Source organism: Apteryx rowi, unplaced genomic scaffold, assembly GCF_003343035.1.
Source record: "Apteryx rowi isolate R43461 unplaced genomic scaffold, aptRow1 scaffold_11, whole genome shotgun sequence".
In the NCBI taxonomy this organism is placed as follows: Eukaryota; Metazoa; Chordata; class Aves; order Apterygiformes; family Apterygidae; genus Apteryx; species Apteryx rowi.
Window position 1 is genome coordinate 5,751,480 of NW_020447308.1, and position 19,474 is coordinate 5,770,953.

Sequence of the window (19,474 nt, forward strand, 5' to 3'; positions counted from 1 at the left end):
CGCCCGCCTGGCTGCAGCCCCCGCCGGCGCCGAGGTCCCGTGACGCTGAGAGCGCCGAGCTCCCGGCCGAGATGTTTGGGCACGCGATGGAGCAGGGTCGCGCGTGTAACTCGGCGCGAYGAATTCAAGGGGTGTTTTCAGCCCCCCCCCCAGCTCCCTGCCGGCCCCGCGTTGGCTGCACCCGGGTCATTCCTCCGGGCGCAACCACGTTTTTTCCCACGTTAATGCCTAGAACCCGCTCGGGGTTCCCGGGAAAACTGGTGCCGCGTGAACCATGCAGCCGCACGGGCCCCGAAAGCCGGAGGAGCGCGGGAAGTGGCGGGCAAGGAGCGGACAAGGAGCCCTTGCCCTTTTTTTTGGTGGGCAAGGAGCATCCTGCGAGCAGGAGGTCGCGCGGTTTGCAGGACCTGCACATCCATGCGAGCCGAGCCGGCAATGTCTGCCGGAGCAGCTATAAAGAAAGGGGAATTAAGTTATTATTTATCAATAAAGTGTCTTTTCACGTTCTGTGCCAGCCTCCCCTCCCTTCCCGTGCAGCCCCACGGATGGAGGATCTCCCTCAGGAGCAGGCGTAGGCTGAGGAGGACAACCTGGGCCAGCCCGGAGATGTGCTCCAGCCGTCACCCGGACAGCCGGGGCAGGACACCGCGGTGGCAGCAGGTCTCCTGGGGTCGGCAGCCACCAGCCCTGGCCTTYGCTCCCAGCCCATCTCCGGGTCAGGAGACGGCTGGCCCCAAGTCTCCAAACAGAGTGGACCTTCACTGCCAAATCAGCTCCTCCTGGGAATGCTCTGAGAAGGGGAATTGCAGGACGAGGACACAGGTGGGAAAGGGTTTGGATCAAACGTGTCAGTGCAAGCTTCCCTGGAGAGTCAGTGACGTCCGGGCTGGGTCACACGTCCTCGCTGGGCTCCCGGAGCCGCCTTCTCACCTAACGAGGGCATGGCCATGCCGGACTGAGAAGGATGCTTGGCTCCCTGGGGTTTGCGTTCTGCACCGCGCGGAGCCCTTCCCAAGGGATTGGAGCCCTTCCCAAGGGATTAAAGCCCTTCCCAAGGGAATAGAGCCCGTTTTCTGCCCTTAACCCTAAATTTAGCCTCTGCCGAGTCCCAGCACGAAGGACAGCCTGAGCCGAGCTGTGGTTCTCCTGCCCCCGGGGACAGCGGAGGCAGAGCGTGTTCGGAGACAAGTATGCAAGTAATTAGAACAAGATGTGGGAGAGGTGCCGAGACCGCGAGAGGAGAAATTCCTCCTCCCTGCAACGCGTCCACCTCCCCAGCCCGGCGGGCCCTGCGCTGGCCCGGCAGCCTGGCTTCGGCGCAGCGACGGCCGTTTCGGCCCGCCGGCGCTCCAGCTGCCGCAGCGGCGGCTCCCGCTCCCGCTGGGGCCCCTTTCCAGGGCTCCCTGCTCCACGGGCGCCCGGAGCAAGGAAACGCGCGCCTTCTGCTAGAGGAGAAAGATGTTATTCCTTGCATTACGGAAACCAGACTTTTGCACTAGCCCGCTGCAGGCTCAGGCATTTCTGCCCGGGATTTTACAGCCTCCTTCACCGAGGCGTCTCCTCCCCGGGTGACCTACAAGGAAAGCTCGGGAGACGCACGCACGGATTCGGGATTGGGCCAGGGAGTCAGGAGTTCGTGCTAAAAACAAGTCTCGAAAATTCCGGTTGTGCAATCGCTCCGTGGCTTCGCAGCCCTCGCGCGAGGCTGGGCAGCACGGCGCAGTGCGGCGCGCGGAGGCGCTTCGACACGGCTGTTCAGAGCGCGCTGAGCGTCAGCCCGGCCGCGGCGCGGGGACGAATCCAGCCGCGGGAGGCCGCCTCGGTCCGCAGCTGTCCGTGCTGGGACGCAACCCCGAATCGAGAGCGGCTCTTGCCCTGCTGAACGTCGCCGGCGCTCGGCCGGCGTGTGCCCAGACCGCGGCGGCGGTGCGTCTAGAGGGCTGCAGCCCCGTGCTGCCCCTGCCGCGCTTCCCGCGGTTTGATCCCGGGAGGCTTGGCCGGCTCTCGCGTGTTTTTTCCAAGATTCGGTCTCCAATGCATAACCATAAAACAACACTGTATTTATGTGAACGCCGCCGTGCTCGACACTTTCCCGGGAGGGGACCTGCACCCCCGGGAGGGTGCCGCGAGCGATGGGGACGGTCCCGTGCGGCGTCGGGGTTGCACGTGCTGGGATTTATCAGCGGTGGGACCCACGAAATGCCCAGCAGGGCYGATACCTTGTTCACCCCCCCGTCGGCTGCTCCTGCCCTCCGAGCCGAACCCAGCACCCTCTTGCCTCCSCCGAAGGGAGCTGACGGTTATTTTCCCCTGCCGTGTACTTCTGGGCTGGCTCTTGTTTACGCAGAAGGTCGGAGTTAAAATAACTGATTGATGAGTTTGTTCCATCCCAAACGCTTCGGGCAAAGCTTGCGTGCTTTGGGGCAGCGAGCTGGGAGCTGCGATTTCATTAATCACCCGCCTCCTTCGGGCTCCTCCAGCCGCGCTCCCAGGGTGGCTAACCCCGAGCTGAAGCCGTTGTTTTTCAATCCTGTTTTGATGTCCCAGAAGCTGGACGGGTAACTTCCCTGGTTTGTATGAAAACTTGGAGAGGTCGCAGGTCCCCCGGGTTCGCTTTGAGGTTTGAACCACCAGCGAACCTCTCAGTCACCGCAATATTGTTTCGCTTAAACCCTCCTCCACCGCTTCATCAGCACAAAATTACGGTGCAGCTGCCTGAAAACTTTGGAAAAGAGCCCAAAAAATGAACTACTGGCGTTTGTTTTTATTGCACAGATGAGAATTTACAGGCTGCGACTGGGAGCGAAGGACCGATCGGACGTTTCCCCCTGGAAGGATTTACTTAAGCTGCTGACCATGGCTAAACGGTGCTCAGCTCGACATCCATCGTTTACRAAACAGATGTAAAAAGCACCACTGAGCGGGGGGGGGGCAACATGAAAGCCTGGAAACCTGGAGCCAAGGAAAGGCTAATTTTAGCTCCGGAGGCCTGGCAGGCTTTTCCCGGCGCGGCGAGCGGGCCGGGAGCGGGGATGAGCGGGGCGTCCCGGCGCTGCCGCCAGCCGGGCTCGTAAAACGGGGTGGCACCTGCTACCTGATCACTGCAGCCCCGAAGCAAAGGGGTTTTTCCTAGTGTTTTTGCAAATGCTCCAAATGCTCCGTAACTCCCATCTGCAGGCATACGGCCGGCAGCTGGGTGGCCTCGCTGCACCCCGCGTGGGCACACGACACGTTCCTGGGKTTTAAAATCCCGCGGCTGAAAGCTGGCTGTCCCCAGGCATGCTGCTGCCCCGGGACCCGGGATGCAGCCGGCAGCATCTCCGCGTGGTCCGTGCATGCCGGGGTGTGTTACCGAGCTAGTCCCGGCGTCGCCGTAGGGCCGCCAGCCAGGGAGCGGGTCGTGCCGGCGCTACGCGGCTCTCGCCCTCGGGACGCTGCAGGTCGGGGCGCATTGCACCGCGTGAACAGGCTGCTGTTTAATTCCTTCCCGCGGTAAATTCTCGTTGCGGACGAGACTTCCTGCGCCGGGGCTCAGCCTTCCGCAACGTGGGCACGGTGCAAGTCGGTTTGGACCATTTTCCTTTGCATCCCCGCCGGGGCTGAGCAAAYGGCGCCGGCGTGCGCCTCGCTGGGAATATTGCCGGCACCAGCGCTGGAGCAGGCTGCCAGCCGCCCCAGCCCTGGCGCTTCCGAGCGGGATGCGCCCGTCGGGGTGAGCGGGAGGAGGAGCGAGGTGCCGAGGAGCCGCGTTCGCAGCTCGCCTTGGTTGCCGGCAGGCGAGGAAGCGGAGGCGGGCTGCCCGGCGTGCCGCGAGGGCGGCGTTTTCTGCTCTTCGCACAAACATTCGGCTGATTTATTGCGTTGTTTTTTCCCGGAGAAGCGCTGGGCGGCTTTCCCCCAAGCCTGCCTCGGTTCGCGCGGCGGCTCCGAGGGGGAAGGAGCGGCTTGGYGAGCGCGGCGGGGCGCGCCGCTCATCCAGAGGTCTCCGCGTGGCGGGACAGATGGCCTGTTTGTCCTTTCCTGCTCCGACAACACCTTAAAATTAGGGCTGGGGGGGGGGTTGCACATCCCTTTTCGGAAGCTGCTTTATTTCCCTGGCAGCGCTGTGCCCAGGATCCGCGGGAGAGGACAAGCGCCGTCCCGGGGGGCGATCGGTGCCATCCAGCCCCACCGCCCAGGTGGAAAAGTGCCGCCGCTTTCCGGCGTTGTTCCCGCCGGCTCTTTGCTCCGGTATCTGCTCCGGGGAGGTGCGTTTCGCTCCGGCCCCCGTGGGACGTGCCGTCCCCGGGCGTTGCCGCCAGCCCGTCCCGCCGTGCGCATTGCTGCAGGCGCTAAGAGCGGTGCCAGAAACGCCTCGACGGCGAATCCCAAGGAACCGGCTCCAGACGGCGCTTAAGCCTTTTTAATTACGTTGCTGATCGGGGGAAATTGAGATAAGTGTTTTGGCTCATCTAGAAATTCCCCGCTGGGGGAGACGAGCCGTTACGCTGAAGTCCTCCCCAGGCAGCGCCAGCCCTTCCCGGCGCAGCCCTYGGCGCGTTAACTCCTCGGCGACCTGCAGCCGGGGCACGGCCGCTCGCTGGCGTCCCCGCGCCGGCGGAGCACCAGCGCTTGCAAGGACGGACGTCCTGCGGGGAGATGTGGGCAGGGCGTAAGTTATGGCAGGGCAACGGAAATGCGCCGGCGGCGAAGCCGGGGCCGGCGTGCTCCGAGCGCGGCGGGGGCCGAGCCAGCGGAGAGCCTCGACGGGGGCATTTAAAACGCAGGGGAGCCGCGGACGCGGAGCGCCAGCCCGCAGCTGTTTGGTTTAGCTGCGACCGGGGCTGGGCGGACAAAGACCGTCCTGTGCTGAACCACGTGTTGCCTTGGGCAACTGCTTGGTCCTGAAGAAATCCTTCAATTACTACTCTTATTTACGAGCGTTAGGTGCGGGCTCAGAGCCACGCCGGGAATCGGGCTGCGCACGTACGCTGGACCCGCAGCAGGAGGGCTCGTCTSTGCCTCCTCCTGTCCATTCTCTTGGTGCAGATCGGGCTGATTTGGGGCTGATTCGTGCTCTCGGCGCTTTGGCCAGATTTCCCCAGATTGGCAAAGTCTCGCAGGGGCGGCGAGAGCCGCTTGCCCGCCGGCGCGCCGGGGTGGTCTCGCGACGCGCTGCGGTTTGTCGCCTTCCCGCGCCGCACGGCTTCGAGGCTTACCTGCACCCACGGCGTGCAGAAAGGGCTCGGGCTGCGTAAGCACAGCCGGAGCATCCGGAGCCAGCAGCGAAACTCGAGTTCAGGCTGGGAGCTCCCTTTTAGGGTGCAGACAGGCTGCTGGCTGCCGGGGCCTGGGAGAAAACGTGCCATTTCTGCACCGTTCGTAGCCACCTCCCCAAGGCGTCTCGTGCCCTTCCCCAGAGCAGCGCTGGCGGGCTGATGATAAACAGGACGGACTATCACCCTGATCCCATCTGGCAACTCCTGCGCTCCTTTGAGGGTCTGGATATCCCTGCAGGGGGTACCTTGGCGTTAGAGCTGTGCAGAGCTAAAGGGACAGACCTGCAATGGGGGTGGGATGGGGTGCAAGGTTTGCCGGGGCTGCCGGGGGCTGGAAGGTGGTATTTTCATGATTGGTCATACCCATGGCCTTGGGTCAGCAGTGTTCTTCCCTTCCTCCCCCAAATAGCATAAAAACCACCGTGCTTTTTGTGGTAAGAAAGCCACCATGTAATAAAATCAGGGGAGATTTTTTTGGTTGGTTGATCTCGTTATACGTAATTCTTCAAAGGTGTCACTGAAATCTCAAGATTTTGTGCTGTGTTTATGGCTCGACTTCAGGAATGAAGTCGTCATCCCCCAAAGCGCGAGGAAAAACAAGGTTCAGCTTGGCGGGCTGGTGGAGGAAACGGCGGGAGGCTCCAAGCTCTTCCTTGCTGAGTCACACGAAAATTTGTTTCGGGTTTGTCGCCAAAGCGACACGGAGCCGAGCCCGGGCTGGCGCAGTCAGGCCGCTCCGTCGCCTTCGAGGGGGCGAAGCCACTCGACTCTTGCAGGAACCTGCAGAGAGCCCGCGCCATGGTGTCGTTGCCTCCCCGTTCGGTTATTGGGGCGACGAGAGCCGTAGCACGTCCCCCAGCCTCAGCGAGGTCACGAGTGTCTTCACATGCTCAAAAAAGTCCAGCTCTGCTAAGCCAGTTTAGCCCTAACCCTAACCTTAAACCCATCCCCAACCCCAGCCCCAACGCTAACACCAACTCCAACCCTAACTCCAAACCCAACCCTAACCCTAACCCCAGTCCCAATCCCAACCCCAACCCCAACTCCAATCCTAACCTCAACCCCAATCCCAACCCTAACCCTGTGGGATTTCCCCCAGGATGGTTATAGCTGTATCACCTTTCTTGGTAGTGTCCGTGTGGGTTTGCCGTAAGCCTTGCTGGATTTCTTTAAACCCAGCTCTGCTCAACTTAAGAAAAGCTTCCTTCCTCTCGGAGAGCCTCCCTGGCAGACGGGGACCTGCGGACGTGGGCAGAGGGTTCGAGCGCCTGGTGTTGATGGGTGTTGGATCAGGGCTTGTGTTTGCTACAACGGCGGTGAAACAGCTACCGAAGGAAACCGCCGACAGTGCCTGGATGTTAACAGCTTGTCCTGGATTAGATTAAAAAATCAGGACCAGCTTGCAAAGGCAAGATAAGCAGGTCAGGAGAGAAACTTGGCGTCACGCTCACATCGGGGGAACGAGCGCCTCCTTCCAGACCCTCCTCCCTGACAGACCGGATCTGACAAGGTGGAAGCATCAGGACCAAAACCCCGTGGCCAGACTGGTGTGACGAGAGTACAGCCGGGAATATCGCTGTCCGGGAGCTCGGCCGGCCCTGCGCTGGAGCCGACTTCTGGTACGGGGGTAAAAACCGGGCAGGGGGACCTGAAATAACGGCCCTTCCGCTGCTCCTTCAGCCCATTGCATCCAGCGTTAGCTCTAGCTCTTCGCAGAGTCACCCAAGTTGGGCTCCTTTCCTAAAAGCAGTCGTTCTTGAAAAATGCTCCGCGAACCTCACCCCGGGGCCTCTGTTCCCAGCGTTTCCGAGCCCTGAAGGCTGTTCGGAGATAAGAGGATCTGAACAACATGCTGGTGAAGCAGCCAGCAGGGAGGCTTTCCTGGTAGCTTGCTTGTGAAATTCTTGGTTCCTGCCGGTGATGTTTCTGTTAGACTTTCAGCTTTCAACATCTTACCTCTCCCTAACCAAAACGGAAGAAAACAGCACTTGAGTTTGGCTGTGGTTCAGAGCTGTGTTTGGGAAGGAGCATGTGGTCAAGCCGGTGGTAAGCACAGTCTGTTGAAAAGGCAACATCTGGATAATTCATAGTGCCCTGCTCAAACAGATTTGCAGATGGTGCTCCTTGACAAAAATAAAGAAGAACCCTGTGTCCTCTCCAGAAATACTGAAGGAGGAGATGGCAAGGACTGCAGCTGGTTTCCATCCCGTGTTAACTCCTTGGAGCACCAACGAAGTTGTAAATACAGCTTTTACTGTAAGAAAAATCAGAACGGGGCCTGAACAAAGCACGTGGAGGAATGTGGCCTTTCCCATGGGGCGCATGGTCCTGGCTGCAGCGAGTGAAGGGAAAGGGTCGCTCCGGCGTGAGCAGAGCAGCATTTTAACCTGTGGGCTCAGGAGTTTTACCCCCCCCACACACCTCCAGCATCTGTTAGTTTTAATAGCATGTTACCTTTTGCAATTTGTTTTGCAGAGGGGAGGAGAAATAGCCAAAATCTCTGTGACATAAGTAATAATCACTTTCCCGTAACAAGTCTGCCTGGGCACCAGCTGGGGATGGCAATGGGCAATGGCCCAGCACAGGGGCACTAGGAAGAAAACCAGCAGGGAAATTCCAAGATTTCTGGCCTTAAAGATGGTCTTGGGGCCATAATATCTTGGGGTCTTTGATTTTGGAAGCGTGGGAGAGAGGAAGGTATTTGATGTTTGGATCAGTGTGATGTGCAGGCCCAACGGCCGAAGGTCCAGCCCGTGACAGCCACAAGCTGGCTATGGGTGATGACAAGCTCTTCCAACAGTCACCAAAACCCTGGACTTTGGCAGATCCAGCAACTGATGGACCTGTGAAACTTCCTTGGTAATTGCCCCAAATCTGTCACCTTCATCCCCCAGCTCTGAGAGCAGCAGGGGAAGCGTTGGCTGATTTGGGGGTTACCTGGCCAAGCAGGACATATGTGATTTTTGCTGGGAGAGAAAAGACATTATTTTTTAGCTTGGAGAGCCTTGCTTTTCCCATTGCACGGCCGGGTTGTGCTGCAGCCCAACGTACTGCTGCAGTACAGGAGGTCTGGCGTTTCCCCCGGCTGTACACGAGCGGGTCCTGCCAGTCCGGCGGGATGATCCTGGGGCAAAGCTGAGAACTGRCAGAAGGGAGTTAAAAAACGCAGAGGATAAAAGAGAGCATGAAAGGGAAAGACAAGGAGAGCAACTAGGACCCATATAAAACAAGGGCAAAATTGTTCAATTCCATGCGTTAGTCACAGGGAAAACATTCCATTTCCTAATTTGTTCCAGCTCAAGAAAAATACCCACTTAGTGCTGGCTGGGTTGGGGCGCTCCTGCCGGCGCCGGGGCGGTAGGAGCCGCAAGCGCCGGAGGAGGCCGCGGCACCCGGCAGCACGCGGGAGCCAGCAGCGGCTCCGGGACGCCCTTCCGGACGAAGCGGGGTTGCTTTGTGGGGATGGGGGAGCTGCGAGCTGCGTTTGCTGGGCTTTCCCGGTATTAACGGGGATGAGACTTCAGCCGACGTTATGCGAAGCGTGCTTTGGGTCCCCCGTCTGGGTCCGCAGTGTCCCTGCGGGGTATTTGGCTTGGGCTCCCAGCGTGGCTTGGTGCGATGGGCACCGCCGGGCAACGCAAGGCGAGCTGTTCAGACACAAGACGAGCAATGGGTTGCAGCATCGAAAGCGCATCGGCCTCCAAGCGATGCGAYGCATGAAGCCGAATCCAGAAACAGTGTTATTTCGTGCAGAAATGGCCCGAAGCAGCAGTTTGCCAACGTGTTGAGCTTGGTKGGGCAACAGAGATGCCGCATGTGGCTGAGCTGGTGCCAGGCRGGTTACCCCAGGGATGCGTTTTACCCTCCCTGCTAAACGAGGRCTTTTCTGAAGGGCGACTGGATGACCCAGATTATCTGTGAAAGCCCCGGGATTGCAAAYGAATCCGAGCAGCGACGCTAATTAACTTCCCACTCGGCAGCCTCAGCGAAGCAGCCAGGGCTGGGTGAGCAYGGGAAATGCATCGCCTCCCCGGGGCTCGGGCGGCACGTTGGCGGGGCCACGGCGGGCGCTTGTCCTGCCGCTGCCCAGTTTGGGGGACGTAGGGATGGAGTGAGGGGGTATAGCATCAGCTCCGATCGAGAAATAGGGATAGACGCGATTGCTTTTTTGCCTCGCTGTTTGGTGCTGACTCCCTGTGGGGCTGGCCGGGCCCAGGGGGTTGCAGCGCTGCTGTCCCAGCTGTGGACAACAAACCCTCTACTTGGTGTGGTGGTCACGCTCATGGGCTGTTCTGGGCTCACAGCTGGCCAAGGTCTAATTCGTTAATGCCTGAAAAGCACCTGGAGATACTTGTCCTCTTAAAGGGCATGGGATGATGCTGGTGACTGTGTGTGCTGCTGCAAGATGGAGCTTGAGCTGGTGCCTGCTGCTGTGGCAAACCTGCAGTGCAAGAACTGAAGTCAAGAGCACGCGTGTGCTGGAGTATTTTATCCTCTAGGACCAGTAATAGCCTGGGTTTATGGCTGGGCTTTACTCCTTTGCAGTGTGGTGGCTGCAGGCTGCTCCTCCGTTTGCTTTCTCCCAGCCGTGGTGATTTCGAGCAGAGCTGCAAATCCCTTGCGTTAGCGTGGACTCGCTGCCGTTCACCTTCCGCCTTCCACAGGCTGTTGAAAAGCTCCGTGCAGCGGCTCTGCTCGAGCTGCAGGGATGCAGCTCCGAGGGAAGCGCCTGTGAGCTGTACAGGTCTGACCGCTTGCAAGGTTTCTGCTAAGTGTGTAAATGCGATTGCTGCAAAGCCCATTTTCACGATGTTTTCCCATAAACCCTTAGGGATGAATTCAGCCACTATAAGCAGAGAAAGGTGCTCAGCAAAAGTAGTTGTCACCCACCTGCTGGCGTGGCCGTGCAACGTGGCCATGGCCCGTCCCTCTCCTGTTCAGACGTGCGCTGCCACGTTTGGGGGCTGCTTTTTTGGGAGGGATGTGGCTGGAGCACCCTCACGCTGCTCTGCCCAAACCGCTCCTGTTGCAGCGGCAGCCCCTCACCTGGCGAGTCCTAAAGCACGGGCTGGCCAGGAGGCGACTTTCCTGCCGCCGGGGAAAGCAAACCCTTTCCCGTATGGTTTTGCCGCGCTTGCAACCAACCTGCATCTGCTTTGCCACTGCTCGTCCCCTGGCAGGGCTCCTGCGGGCCGGTGTAGTGCAGAGCCGCAGCCCAGAGGCTGTTTTTCGACGGGCAGGGTGAAAACCGGGCCCTTCACGGTTGTCTGTCTGCCTGTGAACTTTGGGTAACGGTGGAAGCCGTTCCAGGGGTGAGCTCACCGCTAACCCGAGGAAATGACCTCAGGGACGCTGGTATTTACTCGCAACAACACCGCATGTCAGATGTCCCTGACTAGACTTTCTGTTTCGAGTCCAGCATGAGACAAGAATTTCCTTGGACAAGTTGCTCCTGAGACAATGCAGGCCTTGGAGAAGGAAGAGGGGAGRGAGAAAAAAAAAAAAAAAAGGAAAATTCTGCATCTGAAATCATGARTCCTCCCGAACAGACAGGAATCCCCGTGCGGACACCCAGGCGGGAGCAGCAGCTGCCTGCCCTCGGAGGGGGAGACGTCGCAGCCCGGGGTGGCTTCCTGCAGCCTCGCACACCTCATCCATCACTTTGCGTTGCTTCGGAGGCAGCTGACGGGAAGAGACCGTCCAAAAACACGGGCCGGGGCGGTGCGGAGGGCCGGCAGCCTGGGATGAGGGGCTCGGCCGCCCGGCTGCTCCCGCGCCAGGCTCTGGCTGGGCAAGGTAAAAGCTCCGTATGGGGTTGTTTCCACCTGCTCCGGTCCCTCTGCCTTTGGGAGAAGGAGCAGTGTTGGCTCCTTTGCAGCTCCCCGGAAGGAGGTGGGAAAGGCAGGTTTTCCCCTGAGACGCGGTCAGTGGTCGTGGTCTATCAGCAGACCTTCCRGCAGCCTCCACGGCGCGCGCGCCAGGCTGACCAGATCGGAAGCGATATCCTTTGCTAGCTTCCCAGCACGAGGTTCCCAGCTGCACGTGACATTACTTGCGCTTTCCTTTAAGTCTGCTCGTGCAGAAATTGCCGCTGGATCGTTACCGCAGCTGCTGCGGCTTGCTGGTTTCCGCAGCCCCAGCAGCGGGGACGCTGATCCGTGCGGATTCGGGAGGAAAAGTCCCATCCGCGGAGCCTAGAGGTGCTGTGGCTCCCCGCGTCCCGCTGCCCGCCAAGGTCGATGTACAACCCCGGCATCCAGAGGACTTGGACCAGCGCCAGCTCGCGGGACCCGCGGAGGCAGGATGCCCAGAAACACCCGCGTCCGGGCGCCCGGACACAAGCCCTGCTGGCCAGCGCTGCCTCCTGAGCCCAAAAATCAGATGGCTAAAACAGTTTGGGAATATCTGTCCGGAGATGCAGCTGAAGGCTGCTGAGCAGACAACATCCCAGCTGGCCTTCGAGGAGACAAAAAGAAAAAAGGGGGGGGGAGAATTTACTGTGCGAACGCCAGAGGAAAATAGTCATTTTAACAAGGAACCACACCCTCAAAATAAGACTTATTGGTAGCGCGGGGCCAGGACATTTCTGCATGACGGCATGCTGAAAGCCTCCCCTCTGAACCGGGACCAAAGCCCTTCTGGTGCCACGAGCGAGGTTTACGCTCCCYAGGAAAAATCCTGTCCCTCTCTCGCGTCATGCCGTCGGCAAAGGGGAGGCCGTTTCCAGACAAAGAGGTATCCAGCTGGGAAGGCAGGCAAACAGGGAATACATTCCTGACTCGCTATTTAATTGGTTTAGTGCAGGTGCAAAGAGCTTAATGAAAGAAAAAAAAAAATTAAGGATTAGCATGTGGCGCTGAATTAATCTCTACTCTAACCAGGAGGCTGATGCAAAAAAAAAAGGCTGATGCTGTAATAAACAGGCTCCCGTCCAAAGTGCTTGCAGTTTCTGTGCTTTTTTCCTCCCAGGGACCACGCTCTTCCTCGCGCACCGTGCAGCAGCCAGCGGCGCTGGCGGGCGATTCCCACGGCCGGGGCGGCAGCCCTCTCGCGTGCGGCTCCGGGGGGATTTTCCRCAGGGATGTACGGGGGCTTCGAGTGCACCCTTGCTGAGGCCGCGAGGATCAAGCGCGTGCCTGGGATGTGTTTCGTGTCTTTCAATTCCCGGAGCCGCTGGGGATGGCTCTTCCAAACGTTGCGCTGAACTCGCTGTAAAACTCTTTTGTTGGAGCGGCCGGGACCGCGGGGACGGCTTGATTCCGTATTTGATTTTCAGCCGAGCCTTGGAAGCCAGGGACCAGCTGTTTTCTCTCTTTGGAGCAGACCGCGGGAGGCGGCTGAGCACCGTGTTTGCCCGGGAAAGCGTATTCCTGGGAAAGCGTATTCCCCGCAGCGCCCCTGCTAAGGGGGGTTGGCAGGGGTCTTGGCAGCGCTCTCGTCCCGCGGGGTTTCTCTCGGCTCGCGAGACGGCGTTTCGGGCGAAGGGCTGGGGGACGGAGCGGGTTTTCTCTCTCCCTCGGGTGCGAGTCGCTTCGAGCGTGTGAATCGCAGAGGTTTTCCAGCTCGCTCCCTCTCGCTAGTTAAACGCGTGAGGAACGGGGGGTTTCGGCGGGCTCCGAGGGGCAGCCGTTCCCCACGGACCTTGCGTTCGGCCTGAGCCGGTGCCGCCGGTGGGGTTTCTCTCGGATTTTGGCAGCTCCGGCGTCAGCGCCCTGCTTGGTGCCGCTGGGCCTCGAGCGCAAACCGGGGGCGAGAGCGTCGCCCTGCGCGTACRAGCAGGGAGGTGCAGCGCCGTGCTCCGCGCGTGCCGAGACGGYGCCGGCTGGAGCCGAGGACCTGATTTGAGAAGTCTGCACAAAAATACAAGAGCGTTCCCTTTAGCTACGGCCCTGGAAACCCTGCTCGACAGAGCCGCCGTCCTCCTGCGACTCCGCGCCGGTGGCATGCCAGGCACCGGGTCCAGATGGGTCACCTCCCCGGTGATAAGTCGGCAGCTTGAACAGTCATGCAAGCAGATATATTTTCCTTCAGGGCACAGCAGCTTTGCTAAAAATTAATGTTCGTTTCCTCCGGTGCAAAAACTTCATCGGGGTAATTTTCCTGGGCTTTCAGCAGTGCTTTGGTGCAGCGCGTTCGAGCACCGCCTCCCGCGCGGGGCCTCGCTGCTCTGCCCGCAGCCAGAGCGCTTTGTCCTGCGGGTCCCAGCGTCGGTTTTGTTATAAGCCGAGGGAAGACTAAACACTTGAAACACAGCTGAGCAGACACGGGCTTCCCATCTTTTAATCATCTCATTGCAAGGACGCGCCGGGGCGCGGCGGCCGCAGCTTCACCTGCACGGCGAGCCCTGCTCTGGGGGGCTGGTGCAAATCCCCTTYCTGCCCGTTGCTGGCCCTCTGGCAGCCCCACAGCTTCTGCTTTTGCAATCCTCCCTCCTTTTGCTGGCTGGAAAAGCTGCACGGGCTCGTTTTCCATCCCGGCCTTTGCACTGCGCATCGTGGGTTTTAAGGCCTTGTGAGCGCTTTGTCCCTCCCGGGTTTCGTGCAGCACGTTCAGGGTTTGCTTGCACCGCGTTGCGCTGAAATAAACACGAAAAGAGCAAAAAGGGAGCTGAGAAAGTGCAGAGGAAAGAGTGTATTTCTCAAATGGCAAAATGACCTCAGTTTCCCTCTGTGTTTAATTCCCTCATTAGCAGATTCCCAGTCCAGGCACATACTTGTGTCCACCCCGGTGGTGCTCACGAGGACCTGCGTGGCCCAGGAGCATCACTTGTGTGTGTGTGTGTGTGTGTGTGTGCGTGTGTGCTGCGAGTCCTATGGTTGTCTAAGCAACAGAGCCTTCATCAGAATCTCCAGGGATAATTAACTCATTTTCCTGTATTTATAGAAAACCGATGCACTGAGGGTTGGCAGTTATCCCTGATGGGGCCACACTTGGCCGTAACACCAGAGGCAACATCTTGAATTTTGGCCATTCCTTAGAATACGGCAGATTTGTCATTGTCCCCGCTGCCTGCTCATTAAATCTTAAAGTGGGCAGCTCGTTAAGCGCGCGAGGAGAAGGATGCCGGCTTGCTGCCCGGAGCGCCAGGACCGGGTCCCTCGGCTTTCCCCGCTCCGTGGGTGCTCTGCTGGGACGGGCGCCTGCCCAGGCGCCGCTCGGGCCGTGCTCCCCCATACGGACCAGCGCGGGAGGTGCTTACATCAGTTCTGCCCGCTCCGTACGGCGCCGCGGGCGTACGCCTGTGCTGCAACAGCACGGCTCGAGGCTCGGCCGCCGGCGCGCCGTGCCCGAACCGCCGCCTTCCCCCTTCCTCGCGCGCGGCGTGGCCGGCTAACCCCCGCGCCGCGGTGCTCCCCGCTCCCGCGCCGGAGCCGCAGCAGCGTCGCGGCACAGTGCCGGGCTGCCGACGCTGCAGAAGAGGAGCCTGAGGTTCCCGGGCACCGAGCGCAGGCGGCGGGAGGAGAAGGAGCCCTTTCCCTTCATGCGTATTCCAGGTACGGCAGCAGGACTGAACCAGGACGGCGGCACGGGGCTCCTCCCGTTCCTCCGAGCTAGGCAGCAATCAGTTTGGTACTTTTTCCTGCCTTTTCTTTTTGCTGTCTGCTTTTTGGTGTGGAAGGAGGGGGGGCGAGCGCAGCAGGGCAGGCGGTTCTCGCGGGCTGGGGTGCAGAGGAAGCGGCTGCAGGAGGGAGGCTTGCGGCAAGGTGCCGGCATCGCGGTCCTGCCTGGGCTGGAGAGAGGAGAGGCAGGTTTGCTCAGTGCTGCTCTTTCATTTCTGCAAAGCGGGGGGAGCCGTTATTTTGGTATCTGTAAAGCGGAAGGTGCTTAAAGCACCATGAGACCTCGCAGCAGTTGGGAACGTTACGGGCTTGTGCTGCCCTGCGAGCTCCAAGCAGTCGCCCTTGAAATGCGAGTTGCTGAAACGTCGAGCCGGTCGCGCTCAGGAGCAAAGGGCGATTCAGCGAAACCGGGGTGGGGGGATTACGGGGGGGGGGGGGTCGCCCCCATGGCCACCCTGCGTGTGCCCCTGCTCCTGCCACCCCCTCTGCCCAGCTCTGCTCCCCATGGCGTCCCCAGCACCGCGGGCTCAGCACCGCCGGTGACGAGGGGGGTCTTCACCCCCTTGTCCCCCACCCGGCCGTGCCCGCACCGCGCGGCAGCAGGGCACGGAGGCTTCCTGCAAAAGTTAAGTTTGAACACGTGAAAGCGCCCTTGGGGCGGGGGGGGTTTAAAAGGCAAAGCCTGCTTGAAAAGTCCCTGCTGACCGTCCCGTGCTGAAACCTTGACTCCGAGCAAGCTGCCCCGAGCGGGGCTCCCCGGGGAGCTGCGCGACGCCGGCTCCGGCACAGCTCCGGCGCGGCGAGCCGCACAGCCGCGGCCCTGGGGAGCATCGCGGCCACCGCGTCACGCCGCCCCGGCCGCTTCCCAGCTGCTGAACCGCGCTGCAAAGAGCTAAAAATACCTATCGCTGCGAGCGATTGCTATAGTTACGGCAAGGTGGGGAGCGCGAGCCGGGAGAGGACCACATGGGCCGTGTAACCGGGAACGGGAGACTCCGCGGCTCCGCAAAACCRGCCGCAAAGCCCGGACGAGGTGGCCTGGACGGCGGCAGACCGCTGCCATCGCTGCCGGAAGGGCCTCTGGCTCCTCGCCAACCCTCCCGCACAGGGCATCCGCCAGCCTCCCAGTTTCTCCTCATTTATATATAATATTATATATATAATTGCTCGTATTTAAGCCACAACGCACTAAAGCACTAAAAGGGTTTGCCATTTTTTTGCTTTTTTGTGCCGTTTGCTTTTCCCCAGGGAATGCCTGAAGAGCAGCACCGAGCATCTCCTCACCAGCCCGCCGCCGAGGGCGATGCCAATATTTCTGCCTCCAGCTGTCCCGAGCACTGGGTCGAGCCCACATTCACGCCAGCCGCCAGGATCCGTGTCATTGTCACCGTCGTCCTCTTCCTGCTAGCGGCATGCAGCAACGCCGCGGTGCTCTGCAGCCTCATGAGGAAGAGGAGGAAGTCCCACGTGCGGCCGCTGATCCTCAGCCTGGCGCTGGCGGACCTGCTGGTGACGGTGGCAGTGATGCCGCTGGACGCCGTGTGGAACGTGACGGTCCAGTGGTACGCCGGCGACCTCTCCTGCAAGCTGCTCAACTTCCTCAAGCTCTTCGCCATGTACGCGGCCGCCCTGGTGCTGGTGGTCATCAGCCTGGACCGCCACGCGGCCGTCCTCCGCCCCTTCGCCTTCGCCAGCGCCCGCCGGCGCAACAAGCTCCTGCTCTGCGCCGCCTGGGCCGCGAGCGTCCTGCTGGCTTCGCCCCAGGTAGGGCTCGGCCAAGGCCATCCCCAGCCATGGACCTCACTGGCACYGGGACAACACGGTGCTCAGCACCGTTTTACACCTTGCTTATTACACTGGCTCACTAAAACATGGACTTTATATAAGTAGGGGGGAAAACTCTAGGAGCAATTATTTTTAAACTCTGATGCATGTGGCTATCTGCTCCTAGAAATGCATCATTGTATTACTACAAAAAAAATTGGACTGGACCAAGACAAACCAGACCAATTACTGACCAAATTAACATGCAGGTAGGACAGAAAGTAAAGAGTGAAGGCCACATTTCAGTGCTCAGGCAGAGCCCAAACCYGCTGAGTCCTGAAGGAGATTTGCAGGGGACACTGTCTTCCGTCTACTCAAGCGTAGACCCTAACTCACTTCTACCTCCAAAACAATGAGGTTTTTGAGATAGCAAATAGGACTTCACAGATGGCTGATCCCATCCATCCTGGCCAAACCTGTGAATTAGCCTGGGAGACACCAGAGTGTGTCTCCCAGTCCAACAGCAGAAGGAGACTGTCCTCAGTAACCCAGCTAGGAACATTTTCAGGATGTAGTGCCCTGTTTCACAGCATCTCTGAGTTGTTATTTGGTTCTCGATTTCAGCTTTTCCTTTTCCACCTGCATACCATCCCGGGAGTGAATTTCACCCAGTGTGTCACTCACGGCAGTTTCCAAGAGCACTGGGAAGAAACTGTCTACAACATGTTCACCTTCACCACCCTCTACATCACCCCGCTGAGTGTCATGATTATTTGCTACATCCGAATCATATGGGAAATCAGTAAGCAGCTAAAGATCAACAAAGGTAAGCGGGCCATGGCCATTTAATACTCAGCACAACTCCTTCCGATCAATCCTGTTCTATCCCTGAGTGTTGTTGGGTCCATCCCAAACCCCTGTGATTTCAAAGGGGTATTTGGTTGTAGGGTTAGACAGATCTTCTCGCTTCTCCAAGGCCAGGCAATATTAAGGGAAGTGCAAAGTCACCTCTGATGGAAAATAACAGAGAGTTTCATGGGGGGAAGTGTTTTAGAGAAAGTCTTGTGCAAGAAATTACACGCCATGGCAAGGGGTGGCAAAGGCTATGGCTTCTCTCTGGGTTTTTTTGCCCACCTGTGCCAGGATCTCCAGGTTCTCCTTGCGCCATCCAAGGCCTGCAGGAAAGGTGCATGGGAACAGTTTGAAGGTGTCTGGTGTCTTACTGACTTCATGCCCTTGGCTTTGTAGGGTCAGACCTCAACCTGGCTTTATAAGCAACTGTTCGCTTGAAGGGTAGCCACTCTGAAAACTGGTATTCGTCATGGTCTGTGCCCATGAATTGCACTAAGCCACTGTAAGAGGAGATAAACCTTGGCATAGAGCAGCCCACCAGCACCCTGCGGTAACCCAGCTGGGGGGCTTGACACAGTCTTCTTGACCCCCATGCTCACTGCCCTCTGCTTTCTGTGGGCATTTGACCAGACCGTAAGATAATCTTCCCCTCTTTGGCAGATAGAGTGACTCCGGCAGTCACGGATGTTTTTGTTTTCCTGTTTTCCTGGTTCCTGGCTATCTACAGTTAGCCTTTTGACTCTCCCCTGGCAGGTCTGATGATAAGAAATAGAAACGACCACATCTCCAAGGCACGCATGAAGACTCTCAAGATGACCATAGTGATTGTTGCTACCTTCATCATCTGCTGGACTCCGTATTACCTCTTGGGCTTGTGGTACTGGTTCCAGCCAGACATGATCCAAAGGATGCCTGAGTACATCAACCACAGCTTCTTCCTCTTTGGCTTGCTGCACACATGCACCGATCCCGTCATTTATGGACTGTACACCCCCTCCTTCCGGGAGGACATGCAGTTGTGTCTCAGAGGCATTGAAACAGCATTTACCAGGCAGGAGAGACCCAAACCTGTCTCAGACTCAGAGAAGAAAGTCAAAGATGATGCTGGAAATGGTGGGGTGGCATCAGGGGGCTCCAACGGGACAACTGTGCACACGGTGTGCTGAAGAGACATATCTGAAAGGAGTCCAGAGACCCAGTTTCAGGGGCTGCTTCATCCCGCAGCCTCATTTTGGAGACTGTCACAAGGAGTTTCCACCTTACTTTGGTCAGTGTGAGCCTCTAGCCAAAAACTGTAACAGGGAATGTTTCTGCAACCTGTACTCAGGGTGAAAAACATTGATTTTGGAGGTAATTACAGTTATTCCTCCATATACTTGGAGCCCTGTGACAACGAGGAAACTGGCCTTTTTATTGCCTATGTGTGCTGCTCCAGGCCAGACRTCCCCTAGCACCAACTCTGGGATGGAGCACCTGCCACACATCCGGAATCAACCCATGGGAGAAGACACACTGGCTTCTCAGCCATATGGTGCGAGGGCCACGTTTTCTGGGAGGCTCAGTCTGTGGGTGCCCCTTGGGGCCTGTTCCCAACTGCAAATTTGTGCAGATGCATAGTGCTCTGGGGAAYTGGGCCCCGAGACATTGCAAAAGCGGGAACTGCAGGTTTTGATTCCATTTTCCCCGTCCGTTGTAGGAAAGTCTCTCTCGAAATTTCTGCTCTCCTGGCTCCATGCCCGTCTGGTTCTCCCACAGCCTTGAGTGAAGCTCCAAGAAGGATTTAAATCTTGGGGAGTGACTAATGCAGGGTGCTTGTTTTGTACTTTTTGCAACCTGCACAGTAGAAATAAATCGTCCGTGAATTGTTTGTGTACAAGTGTTTCTTGGATTGCTGTCCTTGGACCCTCGGAGCAGTGTTTGTGTTAGTGAGAGCTATTACAGGGTCTGAATTTTTGGGTGGCATCTGGTGTTCCACCCCAGCAGAGGACAGTCAGGGTGGGTGGGTGTTGACCCACATTCTTCAGCTGCATCCTTTGCTCC

The 19,474-nt window shown here is 58.7% G+C and overlaps 1 protein-coding gene across 1 annotated transcript in view; it reads left to right on the forward strand.

The window, feature by feature from the left end:
* The window catches only part of LOC112970113 (gonadotropin-releasing hormone II receptor-like), a 38,766-nt gene extending 19,316 nt beyond the window's left edge, over positions 1-19,450 (forward strand). Inside the window, exons 2-4 of the mRNA XM_026074138.1 lie at positions 16,067-16,582; positions 17,207-17,408; positions 18,188-19,450. Of these exons, the coding sequence (XP_025929923.1) occupies positions 16,070-16,582; positions 17,207-17,408; positions 18,188-18,600 (1,128 nt within the window). The 5' untranslated portion in view covers positions 16,067-16,069 and the 3' untranslated portion in view covers positions 18,601-19,450. The remainder of the gene's footprint in view (positions 1-16,066; positions 16,583-17,206; positions 17,409-18,187) is intronic.
* The last annotated feature ends 24 nt before the right edge of the window (positions 19,451-19,474 follow it).